This window comes from Euwallacea similis, chromosome 19 (genome assembly GCF_039881205.1).
Source record: "Euwallacea similis isolate ESF13 chromosome 19, ESF131.1, whole genome shotgun sequence".
NCBI lineage: Eukaryota > Metazoa > Arthropoda > Insecta > Coleoptera > Curculionidae > Euwallacea > Euwallacea similis.
Genome location: NC_089627.1, coordinates 2,923,948 through 2,947,385, shown reverse-complemented (window position 1 = coordinate 2,947,385; position 23,438 = coordinate 2,923,948). Strand labels below are relative to the sequence as shown.

The 23,438-nt window shown below is 36.2% G+C and overlaps 1 protein-coding gene across 1 annotated transcript in view; it reads left to right on the top strand.

Moving 5' to 3' along the window:
- The first annotated feature begins 2,038 nt into the window (after positions 1–2,038).
- The window catches only part of Lim1 (LIM homeobox 1), a 37,562-nt gene continuing 16,162 nt past the window's right edge, over positions 2,039–23,438 (top strand). Inside the window, exons 1-3 of the mRNA XM_066399618.1 lie at positions 2,039–2,378; positions 11,748–11,943; positions 16,923–17,146. Coding sequence (XP_066255715.1) covers positions 11,771–11,943; positions 16,923–17,146 — 397 coding nt within the window. The 5' untranslated portion in view covers positions 2,039–2,378; positions 11,748–11,770. The remainder of the gene's footprint in view (positions 2,379–11,747; positions 11,944–16,922; positions 17,147–23,438) is intronic.

The following is a 23,438-nucleotide window of genomic DNA, read 5'->3' as shown; positions in this document are numbered from 1 at the left end:
TTAGATTTAATTCGACTATAGGAGAAGTATAGCAATGATGTGAACACAACCAAAGAAACAAAACATATTATAAGCGTTCATTCAAGAAATTTTATGCTAGATCTATACAGTATAACACAAGAGAATTGCATAGGAAGTTAGAAAGAACGTAGTCATCAAATTCTGTCGTTATCATCTACTACCAAAGTTAGGAAATGCTACAAGACTAGATAGATACAAAATCGATCTACGCAAAGAACGTTAATGGCGGACTCAGATCACTTTTGGTAGAAGTTGAAGGAAATCTTGAGGACATATGGGAATCTTCGTAAGAAAAGCCGAAGGAACCACAAAAATGTATCTTTAACTGGTAGAGTTAAACAGACAAATAAATTTTTTACCAAAATATTGATATTACATTACAACCGCAAGCAATAATAGGAAAGTAGCTTCACCATTTCTTTTTTATTGCATCAAACGATCTATTTTTTTACATCACAGTCTACTTGTGAAGACTTTCTAAATGATGTATCACACAACCCCCATTTCAATTTAAATTGCTTTTTTAAACTTAAATTATCAGACTGTTTGGCACGCCGTTGCTGAAGTTTCTTAATTGAAACACACATATTCATTGCCACAATACTGTCAATTACGATACGCACATTGCTGTGCTTGTCAAACGAATAATTTTTCTAAGCGCAATTCTGTTCAAATGATGATTAATAAGAAAATGTAGGAATTAGTAGGTAAATAAGCACAAATCTTCATAAATTCAATGAAAAACAAATTTTCCATGAGCTATGTGAAAAAGACTCTGCCACCGAATTGCATTTTGTGAACAAATGAGGTAATAAAACTTCTCACTTGCTAAAACTCTTTATCATTGAACCTGGTTTGAAATAATTCAAAACCAGTTAGTTGACGAGCAAAATAGAAACGTGGATGACATTTTCAACAAAACCATCCCCTTAAAATTTAGCTGTCCGATAATTTCTCAAAGACGCTTTTCCAGTCAATAAATTGGAAGAAGAAATTCAATGGAATGGGCGACAAGATCTCCTGATCTAACACTTCTTGATTTTTTTTTTGACCATTCAACGAGTTTCTAGATGGGTATACAAAACCCGACCTGTGCATTAACAAAAGATCATCACAGAACACCAAATGGACACTTGGTGTATAAAGTGTGATAAAATTACTTAATTCCTGCGTCGCAAACAAAGACCCCTGAAATCTCGATTTGATCGAGATTTGTTGCTTTTGGGAGTATTAGCTGATTTTGACTGTGTCTCACATCACAGTCACACAATATCTTTTCGAAAACCCGGCAAACCGTAAAACGTTTTTACTAATGACGTGGTGCGCGGGACTTGGCCATTACGAATTGGTCACGTGTCATTAATTTTATGTTTTAATATATACGGCGCAAAAAGGCACAGAGGCGGCCGACGTCGTTCTGCAGGTATACGCAACATCATCAATACGTCCAACTTAGCCACGGTTCTGATTTTACGACCAATGCCCGATTGTTTTTGTACCTTTTACTGCTATAGAGCATATTGTTCTTTCGCCATGGTGTCCATCCACCTAACAACTACTGAAGACGTTATTACACGATCATGGGAACTCCGGGATGCAAATCGATCCCAAGTGGTAATGAATTCAAGACGTTGTTAATGAACGCGTGAACGTAATTCTCAAGGTTTTTAATTCAAAAGCATAAGCGGCCAAAAAAGTGCAATAGTGCGTTTATAAAGAGTAGTCCGCCCCACCCGAAACGGCGATCTTCACACCTACAGTTCGTGCCGAAAAAAAAGGCAGTGGCAAGGCGTGAGACCACAAGCCAACCACTAAAAAATCTGGTAGGCTAATGCCAACTTTGGTGCCACAGAACATAAGAACATCGGCCGAAGCCTTTTCGATAAAGATCACAACCTCATGGCTGCCAGGTGTGGGAGGGGTCTGCGCGAAGGGGTGTGGAAAAACTATGCCATTGGCTCGGTGCCGGAGTGGGGGCCGAAAATCGATGCCGAGTAGGGGTAGACAGCACGAAATACAAAGCGAACCAGTCGCTCTTAACACTTGGCGGTGTTAATACGGGTGCCGACGTCACGTTTCTCAGTTAGATCTGTCAAAACTTTGACGTGCGTTGCGCATCGAACGCGTCGCGTGCAGATAGTGCAAGGATAGATTCGTTTGAGGGGTATTACGGATAGTGGAAAGAAAATTGGTGGTGTGTGCGCGAATTCGGAGAGTACTTAATTCGAGCACCCTGGCGGCGTACCTAGAGGGACCCGCCATTGCACCCGTGGGGACTTTTACCTTAAGGGCCGGCCTGGCCCATGTGCCGATCGGGCCCAATTTTCCCAGTTTGCAGCATTCGACGCACAATATAGGTTCGTTTTATTGTCATTATATAATGTATATATTTACCATAAGCCCATTAAGTACAATTATGTTTACATCATTCAGCATCTGTAAAAACTTAAGAAAATGAAAGTCTTTGAACAGATAAACACAAGCAACTGTAACACGGACAGACACACTGACAAGCAGCTCTGTAATTGATGAATAATGGCAATGAATGAAGATTATAATATGTCAAACAAACAATAAACATAAAATATACCCACTTTAAGGATGAAAAACTGATTGTAGATGGCAACAAGACCAAATTAAAGATAACAACAGTATGAATAAAAAAATATATTACAGAACAGTTGAACAACATAACTAACCTGAACATCAATGAAAGGTATCACAAATATTAGAAGAACAAACACAAAGTGTCAATTACACTACATACTTCTTCTTTATTCAGGTAATCACCTGCGCAGTTAGGTAAAAGTAGAAAATCAATTAAAACTAAGAGGTTAAAAAACCCAGATACGGAACTAAATACATAAAATTCCAAAACAGTTAAGTCTCGTAGTTATCAAATAAAACACATAAAATGGAACTAAATATGAAACACTTAGTTCCGGACTCACTCCTCCTTAGTTCACAAATCAAGACGATTCATTGGTTTATATGTATTAGATGAACTGCTTATTAAATCCTTCGATCATTATAGTACATTCGGAGTTTACTATGCCAATAGGGGTGATGCTTAATGTTTATCTATTCACTTTGTTCTTTAGCATATTAATGATAATATCAGTACCACAAAGGTATTTTATACCTTACCGTGGTACCACAGCAGTAAAAGTGTCCACTTTTCTTGCCGCTCACGGTCGTCAATTTCGTTCTTCGAGTGCGCAGGAACGAAAGTTACAAAAACGAAAGTTACTGAAATTCCCTAAAACTAACTGTAAACAAATTATTGCATTATGTATAATGACTTGCACACCATTAAGGAATCCTAAAAAAATAGAAACATGAAACATGAAAACTCGTTTTTACCGTTATAGATCTAAAAAACCAGAATTGAAGAAAAATGTGTACAAAAAATATCTTTGATAGTTTAACGCTTTTAAGCCATCCGAATTTCTTTATTTTTTTATTTATGTAGTGTCGCAAAAATTTTCTTTCTAAAAGAAATAAATTCATTTCCCTAGACTGACCGTTAACATGATGGTTTAATGCATGCGAAATCGATCATTAATCTTCTACTCACACAACAGACAAAGATGGGTTAGAAACCATTGGTTTTTTGGTATCTGCCTTTCTGGTTTTGTCATGGATCTGTCACTGTCACTGTCATAGGCAACTCGCATATTTCCATTAAAATCCAACAAATGAAGGATTTCACGTATCAGTGTCAAACTTTTCTTTCAAATTGGAATCCGAAATTACACTTTTCACAAGAAGCACCATATTCGGTTCGCTCATGCGCCACACTGTGTCGATTATTAACCGCCTTCATTAATATACTTGTGGGCTAAATAACTACATATTCTTGTAATCATCGATAGGAAAATTAAGTTCATCTTCGAATTGATTTAGGTCAGGAGTTGTTCTAATTATTTTCAATTGAAGCCTACGGTAATCATTTATGCAATGTTTAGAATTAACTGAGAAGCTAACAAACGTCTGTATATTATCAATGTTAAAATAACTAGATTTAGTCGTCTGAGATTTCAGAAGAACATTTAAAATGTTTCTGATTTGCTGCACAACCTTGCAAAAATCGAAAAACTTCGAGGAAACTGAAGATTAAGAGTCCAAAGTGACTTGAAAATTATATGGGCAAATATTATGAAAAAAATTGAATTTTTTTTTTGAATATGAAGCTCTCAAAAATAATAAATTGAAATTATGTAATGTACCATTACAAATAAGTGAATCGTCCAAACATTAAACTTGCGTAGACTTTCAAAAAATTGGACTTGCAGGAGGAATCGGCTACACTAACCTGGACTATTATGCATATTCCCACAGATGACAACAAAAGTATCGTAAAAATCATAAAATTGATCTAATGGAGTCTATTCAAGGTGTTAAATCATATTTAAAGCCGATATTAAACCCACAATGTATTCATGAATTTCTTCGCGAAGTCGCTTTATTAATTAATTCATATATAACTCGTTTAATACTGACAATTTTGCCGTGAATGAATTGACCAAGAAATTCATTGAGTTATTCACAAGTTATGGTCTGCTCTAGTTTTTATGAATTTTTTTCTGAATTCAGGGATTGCAACACAAAAATTATGAATTGTGAATGAGTTGTCGGTGAAACTGACAATGAACCAGAATTTCAACGTCCCAATCTACGAACCTCCAACTCATAGTAAAACCAGCAGGCTTCATGAAGAAATTGATTTATTAATTATCTAATTATTTCATAAAGAAATTGTCGTTGCAATACCGGCTTTACATAAAGGTATATTGATGCTAAGTAACAGTGTGACTACAATGGGGCTACAAAGATTATTAAAAAATTCTTTCAAAGACGGAAAAATTATGTTGGGTTGAATCAATAAACTAATTTATATATTTATAAACTCGCAGATAAACTAATTTTTAGCTAAGCAATACAAATAGGAAATTCTTGTAATGTGAGAAAATTGATTATGCAAAATCTGGGACATCGGCTAATCAGATCTGTCTGCATGCGATAACTTACAATACTGGTTTCTCATTGTTACGCTGAACCAATCAGTGGAAAATTACGGTGGCGGTAATTTACACCAGTGCAATTAACGTGATAATTCCCCTGGTCGCTCTAGCTTATGTGATCACAAACTGAAAAATTTCAATCCTGCAGTGATATTCTTGGAGAATATGATTCATGAGATTCGTTTGTTAAATGAAATTCCTGCAACGAAAACGAACCTATAATTATGACAGCTTTACACGCATGCAACTTAAACCGAAAAAGGCACCCATGCACTATGTGAACTCGGGCTCTTCTTCAACGTAATTTGCATTCGTGTAAACTTCTCAAAAATTATCGATAATTTTCGTGGCACTTATTATATTACCCCTGAAAATTACAGTAAATAAATTTGAAAAAGAAATGTGGAGATAATATGGGAATACTGAAGATGGTGAATCTGAGTATATTTCGACTTGAAATCGAACATGAGGTGTGAAAGATCTTGAGAATATTAAGAAAAATTCATGATGATGAATTAGATCTAGATCGGAACTACCTATTTCTATTTACTTATATCTTAATTGTAGAGGATCTAATCGAAACTAATTTACTGAGGTGACCTAATATCTAACCATATGGCAGCTAGAAAAATACCCTGCAAGAATGGTAAAATGGAAGGTATCCGAAATAATGACGATCCTAAGCACACAATTCACGCAGAAATTGTAAATACCGAAAAATGTAAATGGCACCTAATTTATGTGTTCAATTTGGACCTCGATAACATAAGCAAAAAAAACCGACAATATTTATAGTTATAGTTAATTGGAAAATATATTTAAATATACAGAGTGTCCTTAAAATATGGTTATATATATATATATATGGTAAAATATGGTCTGTACAAAATCCTACCAAGACGTGTTATGCAAAAAAAATATACCAGGAGTATAAGGAGCCCCCACGGGCCGCCCTTTTTGAGATATGTGAAACTAAAATTAAGGAAACAGTGCTATTTCATCTGTGAACATTCTTCATAAACGCTTAAGTAACTTTTGTATTAAGGCAAGTTTAGGGAAATAATTGTACTTTGAATTCAGTTATCTGAGTATCTGAGTTTTGCAAAGGTAATTTAGAGACACCTTGTATAGTGTGAAAGCAAGAAACCAGGAAATTCAGGTTAGTTTAGGTTAGTTCAAAAAATGATTCAAAAAGACTGAAAAATAGAGCCCTCTGACCTACCCTTTGGTCACGTCAAAAGTGGTATTAAGCGCATAAGCTACGGACTACAGTGATGTTTATGTAAATAACTCTAAAGCATAATGAGTTGTAGACAACGAAAGAACAAGTCTGACATATTATTTAAATAAGCTGTATAAGTTACAAAAGAATAAAACGGATTAGTGCCCATTTATTTATGTATTCAGGTTATAGCGAGACCCGATACACAGGGCTGGAATTGGCGCCTCCCAAAAGGTGTCCAGCTCTAAAGGTCAGCAACACTAACCTAAAGTTTGACATTGGGGCTTGTGACTAAGACATTGTTGTTATCGGCTGTAGAGCATTATGAGTCCAAAGATACCTCCTAAATCAAATTAAGCAAACAAAAATCCGGTCCTGCAGATTTTAGCTGCAAGATGCTGCGGCAAAAGAAAAACGTTCTTCACGTGATGGCATCTTATAGGGACGTCACTCGAACTGTCACAGTTTGAAAAGTTGAAAAGTGAAGATACCTGGCTTGTGGGCTTGAAACGTCTCGGGGTTTTGTCTTAAATTGCTCGTAATTGTTTGCATTTAGATTTACCGAGAATTTGTGCTAAGCTGAAGGTCGCCTCGTAAAAAAATATTAATAGACACACCACACAAGTTCATTGGAGAATTGAATCACAGTTATATTCAGAAGCTTTCGAAGGAGTTTTGTATAAATTCACGAAGACTTTTCAGCGGTTTAGAGTGGTCGAATTAGAGTGACGGAAACAAACATATGCCATCAATATCGCGTGTCTCCAAATTATCTCGTTATCTTGTTTCTCTGATTCCAACACGCCACTGTTTACTTAAAAATATCGTGTTCCACACCTATAATAACTATGTTTGAGGTATAATTATTATTTGTCAGCTGAGGCTGCTTTGTTTTGGATAGATTCGAGAGATTGTGTTCTTATTATTGTTGGGTTTGTTTTGATCCAAAACATACGAGAATGGGGAATCACTAGAGGAAGATGAGTTGTAATCATCCATTAGAGTTTAGGAAAAACGTTGAATTAAAAAATGCATTATTTGAATCTCTTTCTTTCAAATTACTTAACAAGAGTTGGTGATCTAAGCGCCTATTGATATTTTAATCCAGAGACATTAATTGTCGACTAGACCACTAACGTAACCTTTTTCTGATAAAACTAACCTGCACCAAACCGTCTCTATTAATCTTAACTTAATAATGAGCGCACATGGGCGGCTTCTACAGATGAACCTGCTCTATCCTAATGAAGAGAATTGCACTGATAAAGACATTTCACTTTATTAATTCTCAAATTTGTCATTTTCAGTTTTCTTTGAGACACATTTAATTTTCTTTCGCTAGTATTTTTCAGACGTTTCTCTTGTATGTGCTCTTTGACATCTTTTCTTCAAAGTTCTTAACAATAGGATTCAATACGATACTGATATTGCTTTTTATAGGGGTAGTTCAGATTAGTTTAGGTTAGTCAGGTTAGTGCTGTGGTTAATATCGATTAAAAAATATTTATATTGATATTGATCATACAATTCTGGTACCTATTAAACAGAAAAGAGTGACTACTTTTTTGAATATCGAAATCGGCAAGTAATTTTCTTAGTTAACATCCAGTAAATGCTTTTAAATTAAAACTATAGAGCGAATTGAAAGTTTAATGTTTTCTTCATCATTTTTCTTTGAATGTCCTTGATTTTTGTTAAAGTTAATTTTGATTTGATTTTTTATTAATGTTTAAGTTATAAGTAAGTAACCTGAAAGCAATTTAAACCTCTGGAAAAACCAACATAAGTTCTCTGTTTTAAAACGAATGACTTACTTCAAAAAATTTAGGCCGTTTCCACTTGTATCCGTCAGTCCATTATTTCACACTTCGTCAAGTGGAAGAGTTGAAGATTAAACTTTCAAAATTTCCAAATGTTCGGATTTATGTCTTCATTTCCTTTCGACGCTTCCAATTTAGAGATGGATTTCGACCTGGGAACAGACTCCCACGCAAACCGCCAACACACGCGAAATCCTACGATCTTAATTATTTGATACTATGTACGGTATTAAATCTCAAACAGTACTGATGTAAGATTTTATATTATTTATTTTATAAGGAGGAGAAAGTGATGGAGCTCAGGATTTGCATAGAATTTCAATCTACTCTGACCATTTTCAAGCACCAACTTGAACCCCACACACCATCAATTGAAATTTTCAACCGGGGGACCCATCGTACCTGTCGTCGACAATTTCTGGAAATTCCGTCTTTTCTCGCCTCCAGCCTTTCAACTTTCAAAACATAAATCGCATCATAAATTTCTCAGACATTGAAGAATATTAAGAACTCTTGTACTCTCAAGGAACGCAATAAATTCAACTGTTCAATGTACAGGTGTCCGTTGCATGTTATCAAAAACTTACCATTGGAACATGTTTGTCAAGTCGAAGGTTTTCTCTCCGCGTTCCATGATAAAAAATGATGTGATAAAGGAACAGCTGTTCGTTAATTAATTTCTCAGTTCGTATCCAAGTGACTGAATAGTCCATATTAAAGTTGCCAGCAGACTAGTTTTAGGACTTTGTTTCAAGCAAGTCAAACGTGAAATATGCGTAAATTAGTGTTGAAGTGTGTCTTGCAATTCGTTCCATTCAAACTTTATTTTTTGAAACTGCTTCAAATGGCCAATCACATAGACTACAAATTCTTAAGTAATGAATTAGACGAGGATCGAAAGAGGGAGATTCACAAACTTTCTTGATGACTTTTTAAAATGAATTTTCTGAAGTTGTTTTTGGTTTTCGACGGTCGAGTCTCTTTTCAAATATTTGCAAATATAATGATTTTCGACCCGGTGATGCTTTAGGGTTCTTACTGCTGCTCGAGCTTGTGAATGTCTCCGCGAGTTGGCAAACGCTCTTTGACCGCTTGCTTCTCTTCGTAGATAGGCTGACTGAATGGAAATTCACAAAATTCACGTTTTTAAGCTGAATCCACTTCAGCAAAGAAAAAGACACAAAACCCGAACTAAGCGAAACAATAATATTTTTGGCTACCGTGGCCGGTATGCCGACACCAACATCCCCATTACAAACTTTTCATTCGCACGTTCTAAAATCTTTTAATGCTACCATAAAACAACTAATTTATGGGAAAAGTTGTTTATAATAAACGTCAATTTTATTTACAGCCATATCATCCAACACTTCTCTCAAAGTGTGTGCGCACATTTAAGGATTTCAACTATGTATTTGAATCCACAATCGTCACTTTACAACCTTCCTGCTTTGTGCATACAATTTTCTTTTGTTTAAAATCTTTGGATCATTGAGTGATTGTTGAACCGTAAATTGACCAACCTTGCTAGGTATAAATCCAATAAAGGATGGGCTAGACCAATAAATCCTACAATCAATTTTACACCATTGACACAAATATCATGATCATTGCCATTGACAAACGCAAAAACAATCAATCCTTCTGTCAACGATCTGTGGTGTCCTTTTATCGATTTGATCAGCTATTTGTTATCGGCACCATCATTCTTGCATATAATGATTTAATTAAAACACAAAAGTGTTAAATACGGCCCTGCCTGTTAGCGCCACCAGTAGAATAGTTAGTCCACACAACATGACCTTATGCGGAAGGTTATTTTTTATGACCCATATTTATTTGAATGTGGTGTCTGTATTTGTTGAAAATGTCTATAAAGCAAGGAACTTAATGAGTCGTAAAACGTGCATAACACCAAGTGCATTATTTCTAAGCTGGTTGAAAGTGATGTCATGGTGCTAGTAAGAACTTGAAAGGTTCCGTATGATTTTCAGGAAATACGAATTTATTGAGGAGTTTCTTTATCAAATTCACAGAACTAGTTGAGTTTTTCTTATGGAAAAACCTAGAAAATGGTAGTTCTATTGCAAATACCACCGATAAATGTGGAAAATGTATGTCAACCCAACGTCAATTTTATTTAATTAAATCATAAGGGATTTAGCTTATTTTTAATTCAACAAGAAATTGTAAGTCTCCAACTTCCTCAGATTCATTCATACAAAGCACGATCAACTCCTAGATTACCATAGCTTTGGCTTTGATATTACCGCATGATTTTTTAGAAACACATGATAAATCTGTACCCTAGTGAAAAACTACCAATGATAGAAGTCTAACAGAAATCAGACTTCTACCATTGGTTCTTGAAAGCAGAGTTATTGATTTCTTGATTAGTGATCTTCCGATCTTGGCTCCATCCATGAGTATGTTCCAAAAATCATTCAATGACTGTGGAAGCGTTGTGCTGGCCAAATAATAGACAGATTATGCACTTAAAACTAAAATGAAAAACGTGCCAAATTCTGTTTTAGTTTCCTTTCGTTTTAAGAATGGGGATACTCCACAAGTTTATCTCTGAAAAGGAAATAGTATGTAAGACCACTGAAAATAAGCAACGTTTTATTTCCCAGGACTAACTTATTTTTATATCTGTCCTAACCCAAACCAGCCCGAACAGAGTTTTACTTTTTAAGTCATATCAGAGTACCTCAGTAACTTTTAAAGGGCATCAATATCTGTTCGGGTTTGCTCAAGCCTTTAAAATAACTGCTTTTCAAATATGAATTTTGGATTTAATTCCAAATTTGGCCATTGATATCTATAATGTTCATTAATTTAAATTTCACCATACCATCATAGGTACATCATTCCTTACATTCATCAGTTTCTATCCATAGACTACTCAGATCTTTTCGCACTATCAATACTGTAACACACCAATAACTCACAGGAGTAATAAATCTTTTATTCTGTATTGCCTCATTTTTTACATAGAATTTTAGCATTTCTGGACCGATTTTGAATATAATACACTCTTTCCAGAGTAAGTCGCTTCGCTCGTCCCGTAACATTTCACTCGTTACATTAAATTATGTATTTTCTAACTGATTTCATAAATAAATATTGTAATTTCGAATTTGGTTAACCGCTCGGAGAAGCTAAATAGAAAGAGCTTCCAAAAATTTGAAAATTTTGAATAAGTATGTACGGTGAAAATTCATAGAAGGATTTCAAAATTCTGTTCAGCCATAATATCTCTATAGGAGAGCTGAGGGCATCTTATAGAACGACAGACCAACAATAGAGAGATAAAAGACACTCATAAAAGGGTTCAGCTCTCAGAAAAACAGAGAAGAGGAGCGGCATTTGTAACACAGAAGGCAGAAAGTCATCCTTTTATCTCTTCCTTTCTGTTCTTGTGTTGATACATGCTGTGTTAATCTTAGTAGATAATCTCTGGTTTTTGTCATTTCGGTGCAAGGCGACAATGCGCTGTCTAGCTTAAGTTGTAATGCTTAAAATTTTTAATCTTTGTATTATTTTGTTGAACCTCTGAATGGTTCAGAGAAGCTGCATACCCTAGGTTCTTAGTATGAAAATATATAAATTCCTAGAAATATCATATACTTATTTGATGGTTTTTGTTTGTGTTCTTAGGGAGGTGCGAGCCAGCAGCAGGAATGCTGATCGCCTGCGCGGGCTGCGACAAGCCGATCCTGGACAAATTCCTGCTGAATGTCCTGGAACGGACCTGGCACGCGGAATGTGTCCGGTGTTACGACTGTCGCGGCCCTCTCACCGATAAGTGCTTCAGCAGGGAGGGAAAGCTATTTTGTCGCACTGACTTTTTTAGGTAAGTTCCATATTTCTTATCGTCTCATTGCCACCACAAAAGCAAGTCCTAAAGCTCGTTTGAACTTTCTTTACATGAGCAATTTTTGTTTGAATTATCACTGCAATTCAAAACGAAAAAATCACTGCCGAAAACAAGCATTAACGAGCCGTTATTTGTTATTAGTAATATCGTTTAATGTGTCGATAAACATATTAATTATGTAATAAATAATCAAAACCATCATATTAAAAGGTACTGCGCGTACCACGCTGCTTATTACGATAAACTGTAATCGAGTACTTCAATAATATCTAATTTCAGTTAATTAAATATAACTGGCACCCGGAAAAAATGCCGTAAACTTGTTTGATATGTGATTAGGGATTGGACAGTTTAGACAACTTTATGGTGATTTTTTCTTTATTTTTGGTTGATAACGGTCTAGTTTATGATATGGGGTTTAAATGGAAATTAACACCTCCATTAGCGATGCTTAACTGAGTTTCGAATGCTGAGAGCAAATTACTTGTTATCATTTAATACTCGCATTTGACACACCCATGGTTGCAACAACCAATAGGGTCTTTTTTGCTATCTGATATGTAACATACAGTGAAACTGGTACCAATCTTAAGAAATCGCTTTGATTCAGTTTTTTTTTCTTTCTTTTTGATTGTGGTACTTTTTGCGAGCTATTATCCTGCAAATGGGTCAAGTATGAATGAGTTCTTATAACAAGGTTAGAAGCGGGTACACGCGATAATTAGTCGAGGTAATCCGTTGGTTTTTTGCTTGTTTATTGTTAATCTAACTTTTTTCTATTGAACCGCAAAATTAATATTATTTGCTATTTCAATGCACTACTTGGTTTTGAAGAATAGTTTTTTTCGTTCTTTATGTTGAACTTAAAGGTTCTGACTTACGATTTTATTTTGTTACATACAAATTCTTTCAAAGTCCCCCAAAGAAAAAAGTCACATTTATTTAAATCTGGCGATCGTCGCGGCCGGTATTGAGAGCAGTTATACAAATTAAAATGCGAAGGTGCATAAACGTACTTTAAAAGCAAATCTTCCAGTATATAACCACATATGTATAATCAAATGTCGTTCAACAATACCTGCCCAGACATTTATTGTGTACCCTCTTTGCTAATGTTAGCTTATTATAGTATGTGGATGGGATCGAAATATTGATGAGAGTTGTGCAGATTTGTAATCACTTTTCGTGTAAAGCAAGCTTCATCCATGAAAAAAGTCCGGTAAATATCAATGTGATGATCTAGGACGAAATTACAGAAAATCATTCTTGCTAAAAGCTTTAAATCTTGCAGTTATTGAAAATGATATGGATGCAGCAAATTACGTCGATTAATTCGATGGCCCATGGACGCTGGTATATTAAATTATCAGGCTATTTTTCAAGTATCGGTTTGAGGTTTATATTCAATACTGTCTAAAAGGAGCTCCTCATTTCGTGCGACCTCTCCATTCAATATTGGCAAATTATTGATGGTTTTGAAAAATACGATTAGGAAATTTTCTTCAGTATATCATAAAATTTTAAAGGTCCCGCTCGAAACTCTTTTTGAACTGCGGATCAATTCAAGTTTCTACTAATTAACAAAGTCAACAATAGGAACACAGTTTCAAAATTTAGTTGTTCCGCGTTATATTTCACGCTCGTACATTAAGAGATTCTTTGCTTGTTATGGAAATAAATATTTAAATTGTCATTTCCATCTTCGCATGACTGCATCCAATTATTGCTGATCTGATGATTTGTAAATGATTTTAAATCTGTTGTTAGATGACAATCTTTATCTTGCTCTTCGCCTGATGTGCCATGCAATAAATTTAAAATTACAGACCCGATTTGAGAATCAAAAACTCCCTAAAAATGAGCTCAAGTTAACTTAGATGAAATACAATCAAAAACAGGATTTGAATAGGAGAAGTACTACTTAGGGATAATAGGAAAGTGATAATCGAAACCATCAAATGGATAGTAGTAGAATTTAGTCTAGAGACCAAGAACTTAGGGGTGACCACCAATAGCACGTTATCATGGAAAAGCCGTGTTGAAAAAAACGTATAATATAACAAAATCAGAAAGATGGTAACTGCGCAGGGCAGTGGAAAAGAGGTGGAGTCTGAAATCCCATGAATTAGCTAGGCAGGGTTCCCACGCTTCAGTGAACCTAAACCATATCTAGGGGTTAGCAAAAAGTGCATCTCCTACAAGTGTAACACAGAGTCACGAAAAAGAACACATCCAAATTGGATACAGTCAACGAGATGTAGATAAGCCAAGGGTATCTTGTCCGAACCGTACACTACCAAGACATTATGGCTACTAAGAAAAAGTCGGCAATGCATTGGGGAGCTAGTGAAATCCTCCCAGGTCATAACATATTAAGGACACCTTTTACAAATTTACTTTAAACTACAGTTTAAGGTTTAACTTCTAACCAACAAAAATGTGCGTTTTACAACCTGCCGTAAACCTCAAGATGAGGTTTAACCGATATCTTCGCCTCGGGTACGTTTACAGCGCAATTTTAAGTTTATAACTTAAAAAAGAGGTTATATCACGACTGTTGTGGAAATATAAGTGGCAACACATATAAATTGGCCCCAAATTTCGGTTATTATTATTAATGTAAGAATGATTGAAGATTTTCAATTGATTTTTCAACATCATTTCAAATGACAGTGAGTAGTAATAGGGGGGCATGTTTTAAGCACACGGCTTTCCTCTTTCTCCTCCGAAAGAAAGTTCCGACTTTTCAATGTCATGGGACACTCCCCTTCTAGAAGAGGATGGACCCAAAAGAGGTAATAAGGGCTTAATTGCTGGGCTTCAGTCCTCCGCTCGCTACTACTAGTCTGTTACTATGAGTAACAGATATACTAGCGTTTATTTCTAAATTACCCATAAGTATACTAAACAACCGAGTATACCAGTTTTAAGTAATTACCGAATTCTTGCTACTCCACTGCCTTCATATGACGTCAGTTATGTCGTTTATCTTATTAAACTATGCAATATTCCAAGGGTAATTATATGAAATGGTATGTGCAGTGCATATTTTTCTAAATATTGGAGGTCTCCGTGCAAGTACTTAGTCAGGTTTCAAAACGTTAGCCAAATCTTTGTTTTACAATACAAGACGGCTTAAGACAACTTACTGACCAAAGCTCTACCCATAAAATCATCTTCTATCAAAAGTACTCAGATATTGCTAGGTGGAAGACCAAGAACTCGAACCAAACAATAAAAAAGTACTGATTTGTTTGTCATTTGTAAGGTTTTCCCAATGTTTTAGCCCTCTTTTTAAAATAGTCCATAAAGGGAACTGTAGGTGAGAGATTTTAGACTTACATGTTTGCTTGTGAATTAGGCTATATCAAATTTCTAGGTTTTCCACCTGAAATGTTCCTATCACTGTCGAATTTCAGAGGGATTTAGTCATTGTAATGTAGTAATATTCACAAGGTTGTTTTCTGATGACAAATTTCAATGGTACCGTGTCGCAAGCATTACAGAATTTCTAAGGCATTGTTTTATTTTTCTCTTTTTCCGCGAATATTTGAACCACAAATAACAAACATGTTTCCCCGTTAACAAGCTCGTTCTCGATCGTAAAAGAGCAGACACTCTAGAGGGCCAGTTCAGATGAACCATAAAAAGAAATCGGAACCCGAACGAATGGGTTCTGGCTCTTGACGTGACGAATCGGTTATTTCGATCGGCTCTAAAGCCCGAGGTGCGCTCACCTCTGGTTTTGGGGGCTTTTGAATAACAATAAACGTTATCTGCATATTTTCAGCTATCTAAACGAAAACGTTCAAACAGAGGGCTCCCTATCTGAAATCCATTACAGCCACCCCCTTTTTTAATCGTATAAAGACAGGGATCAAACGTTGGGATAACCTCTTGATATCACCCCCCGTAGTGGTTAAAAGAGAACACTTTCATTTATTTATGGTAATCGTCGAAGGTTTTAGACGGCGTGCCCCTTAATTCGCACTCAGGGGGCTGGAAAAAAGTCCCTCGGCCAAAGTAAAGTCGTTACAATCATTGAAGTTAAACAAAAATTACTCTCCGAGGGAGGAAAATCCTCATTTTTCATTCTTTTGTTTCTAGTAGTGCCTCGGGATGATAATCGTCTGGAGATTACGAATGGTGATTAAAGAATAAATTTTTTAAGCGAAATGATTTGAGTCTTAATAATTTACTCAAGAAAAGAGACCTCTGCTCATGTGGTTCTGCCGGTGGGACCACGCTAACGACGGTTTAGCAAAGAAAAATATGACTGACCCCAAAGGTCAAAATGCTCTTAAAATTCGCTGAGTCGCCCATAAAATATTCAATCTGCCGCGAATTTTTTCGCATATTTCTACCCCTTTACTTTTATTATATTTTTATTGTAGGTGTTTGGCGTTGTTTTAGATGTCCTAAATGAGAAACTACATAGAGAGGATAGTACGTAAAGTAGAAAATGTGGTCAAAGTAAATGTGTAAAGTGGTGTAATTTTCTAGTTCACTAATGTAAAATTTGAATTAGGCCACGTACGAAAGGATCCTAAATATTATCGCCATTAGTAAAACAATATACAAAAAACTGTTGTATAATTTTTATCGGGATTTTTATAGGTTTTTTTATTGCGGTGTAACCAAGTGAATGACTGACTTATCGCTTGTTAAGTTTTTCTTATTTTGATCGTATTGCAAAGGTTTTTCAATATTCTTTTACTTGAGTTCTAAAGCAATTTGACAATTAGCAATTGACAATTTCTTCATGAAGACGTTTTCAAGTTGTTCTCCATATGAATTTCAAGTTGCGAATAAGACAATTTTTTTTCTTTTATGGAGTTGTTTGTTATTGCAACTAATTTTATACGTTTGTCATTAAATGATTTTGTTTGTTTGTTGTTACATTATTTTGGAGATTTTTTTTCAGCGACTTCAATTTGTGTATTTTCTTCTTCCAGGAGATATGGTACGAAATGTGGTGGATGTGGCCAAGGCATCTCACCTTCTGACCTCGTGAGGAAAGCGAGGGACAAAGTGTTTCACCTCAACTGTTTCACCTGTTTAGTGTGTCGGAAGCAGCTTTCGACCGGTGAAGAACTATACGTTTTAGATGACAACAAATTCATCTGCAAAGAAGACTACCTAAGCGGGAACAAAGTGGCCACTTTGCCTCACCAACAAGGTAAAAAAACCTAGAAATTATTAGTGATTACCTAGTTATTACCGACTTTCAATGTGTCTGCCAATCGCACAATCAGCTGGTTGCACACTGCACAAACCAGACCAGACACTGTGACTTGCGACCATACATAAATCGCCTGCTCTCGTCGCGAATAAAAACATATCGATCGTTTCGTTCCCGATCGTTTACCTTCGCCCGTCTCCGCCTTGGGACATCGCTCATTCTCAACGGTCTGAACGCTTGCGTGTCGACGCCCCGCCCTTTTCGCTCTCTTTCCGCCAATCAGCGCAGCCGCGGACATCGCATCGCGGCGTCTGACTCTCGACGCGTCGCATTGGGGATCGTCCCTCGGGGGAACACGCGAGGGACCGAATCGGGCCGAAAGTCACCGATCAGGGCCATAGAGCGCGAAGCAGGTGCCGATGGGGGGATTCACTGTTGTTATGTGTTATGTATAGGGCCGAAACACGGAAGTTTCTCTGTATGTTTGATGTTTGGGGTAACTAACGTGGAATGGGGAATCAATACTTTTGATGGAGTGTCTCTGGTTGAACCGGGGACCTTTGGTGCACGTAATGAGTTCGACAACTTGTTGGAAATTTAGCTTTGAAGAAGTTTTAGGCGGCGGTTTTTTCTCCTACGGACTGATCAAAAGAAGTTCTCACAAAAGACCTCATCATTCGGCAGCTCATGGTGTCTTTCAAACACCGCAAATAAGTCGAAATCACAATCAAAGATCGCGGATCGCCCCATGTAGCCATCGCCTACTCCTCAAATAATTATCGAATCAGTAGGAAACTCGATGTTCTATTGTCAAACATCTTGTTCGCGCCTCAGGTAGGTCTTGCTCGGCTCCCAAAGCCCCTCACTGTCCTTCTCCTTTTTATTGCAAGAAACAGAGAAGAGAAATGTATTGAAGATGGGCGAAAACTAATTAAAATTTCTTCGCTTAGGCCTGTGGTGTTTCGACTGGGTCGATAGGTGGCTATGACGATTGATGATCCATTGTTTCTTGGTCTTTAGAAAAGGAACAAATGAAACGGGGGTGCTTAGTTGAGAATATGCCCGGGCTTCCGGTGGTTTAAGCTCGAGGATTGGGTAGGCCTACGGTTGCTAAACCTTTGCTTAATATTCCATTAAACAAACTTGTTAACAGTGTAGTTCCGGAACCAGTCACTGTAAAAACGACTAGATTTCACTGTTCACAATAAATTTCCTCGTGGTCTCCGTCCTGTACACACAATTTAGTATAGATTTTTTTTATTGCTATTTTGAGGTCTATTGTGGACCAACCACGCACTGCTAAGCAGGAAACGCTGTTGTGCATCAACGTAATAACTGCATAAACATTATTTAGTTATACACTTTTTTGGTAATATTTTCACTGCATTTATTGGGATTGGGTAGATTAGGTCGGTATCTCCTTTTCTAATATTCATGGTATCAATTGAAAGCGAGCGTTAGAAATTGATTCTAATCAAGAGAACTTGTAGGCCCAATTTCTCAAAAGAATCAGAAAGTGATGTAATAGAAGTTTAAAGAAGAATAAACATGTTCTAGTTCTATAGATTAGAAAGAATGAGAGATAGAATTGGTGTAAGTGAAGCAAAGTGTTAGTCTTTCATATAGGAAGTGTTCACCAAATGTAGAAGATAAGTGGTGAAAGTAGTTTTGCTTCTCTATTACTCTCTACTACCAATACTCTGCCAAAGAGAAATAGTGAAATAGGGACCATCAAATAACAAAGGGGAAAAAGTGCCATTGAAACTATACAAGGTAGAAGGTTGAAAGACTCAGATTTGTTGTCTGATTCACATGGTCTGGAAAATGTTGATGTAGATAATTATCTTCCGGAATTAAGTCATGAATCTCCTTCATAATGATGGGAAGAGTGATGATTTCTATGTAAAACCTTTGAATTGAAAATTTATTAAATATTACAAAAAGTTGTAGTACAAAGAAAATGTATAGTGATGAGGCATAGGCTTATTGAAATAAATTTAGAAATTATAGAAAAATCTAATGAGTATATACAGGATGGTCGTTCTTCAGGAACCGATAGAAAATCGAAAATCTATAAGAATTTGCTTTATAAATACCGCCTCTAAGACGTATCGTTTCTGAGATATAGAGCGTCGGTTTAAAAAAAAATTTTTAAATGTCTCTTAAACGAACGTGTCGAATAAGATATATTACTGCATCGAATACTTTTTTTAATATTACAGCTTTTTTGAGAGATATCTAAAAAAAAAAAACAAACACTTCAGTTCCCTGTATGTCAGGAATGATGCGTTTTAGAAACAATATTTATAAAGCAAACTCATAATATTTTTCGAGTCTCTATGTGTCCCTGAAGTTTCCCCGATGGAAATCGGACCACCACGTAGATTCCGTACATAGATCATCCAATATCGCATGCATCAAGTGGATACCCACCTATGTATATCGCTATACCTATATCCTAGCCCAAAGGCGAGGTCAGTTGGTTTGTAGTTGACTTATGTCTTTGAAATTGAAATTAAATCATTCATTCTAATTCAGCAAAATATTAAAACATAAACAAGGTAGATTTTTATCCATGTCAGGTTGTTGCGAGCAATAGAGTAGGTAAAGGACTATTAACAGCCCATGTCAGCCGATATAAATAAGGGCGTTGTGTTATATCGCATGAATTCATAATGTGCACATAATTTACAGCGAAAATAAATCATTCTTATGGTGTTGTTGTCTTGGACACGCGATATAATTAATAACGACAAGTAGTTTACATAAAACGTGACGAGTGGACACGATAGGTCAATTATGCCTCGAAAAATTGCGGGCATATGACCCAAATTATATAACATTCGCAAGGTGGTACCTGCCTACTATAGCGAAAATGGTAACAATACAAGAAATTTATATCCGCTCCTTTGGAGTGAGGCGTTTAGTTCTGGTTCAGAAATTAGCAATGGTCGAGCAATTGTTTGATAAACCAGACCTAAGCTTGTTTAACAGTGAAATTTGTTTCACTGAATTCCGAATTGATTATTGAAGTATGGTTTTCCTTTTTGCCATTGGTGGGTTCCAGGTCATTTGCTTTTGCTTGGATGGTGTCGGTGAAGGCTTTCGAAAAATTTCACTTGGCAACGCTGCAAAAAGAAATATACTAAAAGTTCTCGAGAAGAAGAGATACGATAATTTTATTCGGTCCAATGTTCCTAAATATACATGCGCCCAGTAAGGTTCTGACAATGTTCTTTGTCTCATCGACTTATGAGCATTGTAAATTTGAGAAATGGTGAATATAAATTTTTGCTCCATGATTGTGCAGGTGCAGTAAAGAATTGCGTATCTACTAAACTACTGTTTCCTTTGTTCAAGGAAAAATATTTCGCGAACGCCCTACCAACTAAGCCGGCTGGAAATATGCAAAGTAACGTTCAAACAATCAATACACCTAAACCAGTGCGAAATGCCTTTATAATTATCCTACCTACATAGTGTCGACTAATAGATTCAAAAACGAAATCGTGTTCCATTGAAACGGGGCACAACATGGGATTTTAAAACTGTTTTACTTCGTTGGGTGTTCTTTTCATGTTTGCCGAAACATCGCACTCATGCAGACTTGCAAAACGCATTGTTGTCTTGCGAAACTTCGAAAAAAACAAAAAACACGACGTGCAAGGCAAAATTGGAAAATTGCGAGACGTGTATTTTTTCACCGATGATATATCCTCATGTGGTTTTTATTGTCTTTAGAGTGGTTTTGCTCGTTTTATTTTCCATGGCGAATTTTGCAAGGTCGCCATTCGGTTTATATCGTAAAAGAGCTTTGTTCTCACTTGCGTGTTGATTTCATATCGCGCTAATCTTTCATCATATCAAAACAGAGAAATCTAACAGTCATCCTAATATTGTAATGGAGGAAACCGCTTTAAAACGAAAGGTATGAGAGAGTACCCTAAAGTCTGAGGTAAGACCTGATATTCAATGAATCCTCAAGATTATAGGTGTGGTGTACATTCCAAATCCCCCCCCCTCCCGTCCCGCATGAGCTCAAAAAATTTAAGGGCCGATATACCATCATACCCGTGATCCCTTAAAGCAAAAGGGCTTATTATATGCGAATAGGTTCTCGCCCTGTAAGCCGTTTCAATTTCGCTGTGCAAACATCGAAGGGATGGCCCGTATAAAGCCAAAAGCTTACGAAAACAGATGACTGTCGAATGCATACCGAATACTCGATTCGCCAACTGCTAAGGGTGCTTGATCGTGCATGGGGGTTGTTTCAAGAGCTGTTGGCAAGTGTTTCCCCATTAGTCTTTAATGTTTAATTTGGGTTATTGGGATAGTTTTAATGGAATCATCTAATTTGAAGTATTTTTTCCGACTGTTTTTGCATGCGTGAACATTAGAAATTTATTGCTTGACAACGTGTGTAGATCATGCCATTTAAGTCTTAGTTTTCTAACCCTGTAATTTAAAATATAATTAATCGATTTTTATGTACTTGGTAGCAATAGAAAGTTATTCCTTTCAACTTACACTTTTAAAGATACATTTTTTAAAATTGAAAACTAACGGAACAAATATAATCTTCCAAATACAAATCCCAGAGGATTTGTATTTGGAATTGAATCCTCTGTTATCTTTATATCTATATAAAGATACTTATAAAGAAAAGCTGAAATTTCTAAGATAGCACACTTTTTCTTACAACCCCCTACATATAATCATAACCAATCGATCCAAGTCATAACCAATGAAGATAGTATTCGCGCAAAATAAGTGCTAACACACGCGTATGTTAGGACATAAACAAATGAATGATGAGCAATGCGCAATGAGACCTGTTCGCTGAATGACTTAATAGAGAGCTTTCAAAAACATACATTTTTCTTTTCGGTTATGATTAACTTTTACGTTAACATAGCCTCGATTTGACAAACTAGAAAATTGTTTTCGTCGGCCGTCGCGTTCGACGTATATCGTCTTTAGCTCCTTATTAGTCGCGCTTTTGAATACAAACAACACATTTTTCGTAGAAACCTTAATGGATCTAAATTTGCCACCAAACTAAACATTTTGTATATTTTTGCTGTAGGAACCTACTCGAAAGCATCAAGAATTCTATTTTTCTTTGGTACAAGGCTGCAACGAGCCCAGCTTAATGAATTGAGACATGTATCTAATACGAGTCCATTCATCCATCCAAAACCAAGCCTATCATTAAATCATCAATCAGCGAACCTAATTTAGATTCTTCCATGAATGCAATTTGCGAACATCCCACATTTTTGGGCCAAGGTCGTTGATGTTATATTCTGATTAGGCCCACACTCTTCGATTTTCACATATGTCGATTACTTTGGAGGTATAGTAGGTTTACCAGGAAAAATCTACTACTATCTCCAAGTGAATCCATGTGGTTTCTTAATTCATATGTAGTTCATAAAGAATTGTCGACATTGAGCAAAATGAAGCAGAGCATGTTCAAACCTTCAATATGTTTCGGTTGATTTCACAGCGATCAACGTTCGAGGATGTTGTGAGGCCTCGGCCGAGGCAGAAAATTGGTCAATTTTTTGCCGCCCATCTAGCGATAATAGTTTTGGTAATAACACTCATCCTGATGCGAAAAGGGTGGGAAAGACATAAGGGAAGAATGAGAGCTAAACCGCAGCCACGACTGCGTCTGACACTTGAAGGGCCGGCCCTTGACTCGCACCCTAGTGCTGCTTCCGTGGCAGAATTTCCGCTCAGATGTATTCATTACTGCTATTAACAAATATTATTCTTGTGTGTCTCGATTTGAGCAGATTCTTGAGATATTGGGATTATTTGTGAATTTGGTGTGAGAGAATAACACGGTTCAGGATAATGTTAGAAGGTGACGATAAAAAAATGTAAATTACATTAATGAGGTGAATGAATGTTGAAATTGTTAAATTTTCCTTTAACTTACCGGAAGATACTACAAGGTTACTCAGTCTGAGGGGTTCAAACTTAGAACGCGAAGAGTTTATCAACAGAGAATGTGCCTGAGATTTAAAGTTGCCTACATAGGGCTTAATTCTGAAAATTTAACTGTGGCAAATTTAGATTTAATTTTAAACATCTGGTTGAAATCTGATCTTGATTATCATTCATCGTACAATTTTTTCAAAAAATCATAGACGTACTATGAATCTGAAGCTGAAAGTGGCACAGAGCTTAATTTTGGAAATTGAGGAAAACTTAGTTATTTCCTAGGCTTTTTCAAAGTAGATAATTTTGAAATTTGAACACCGTATCGGCTTCGATTTTA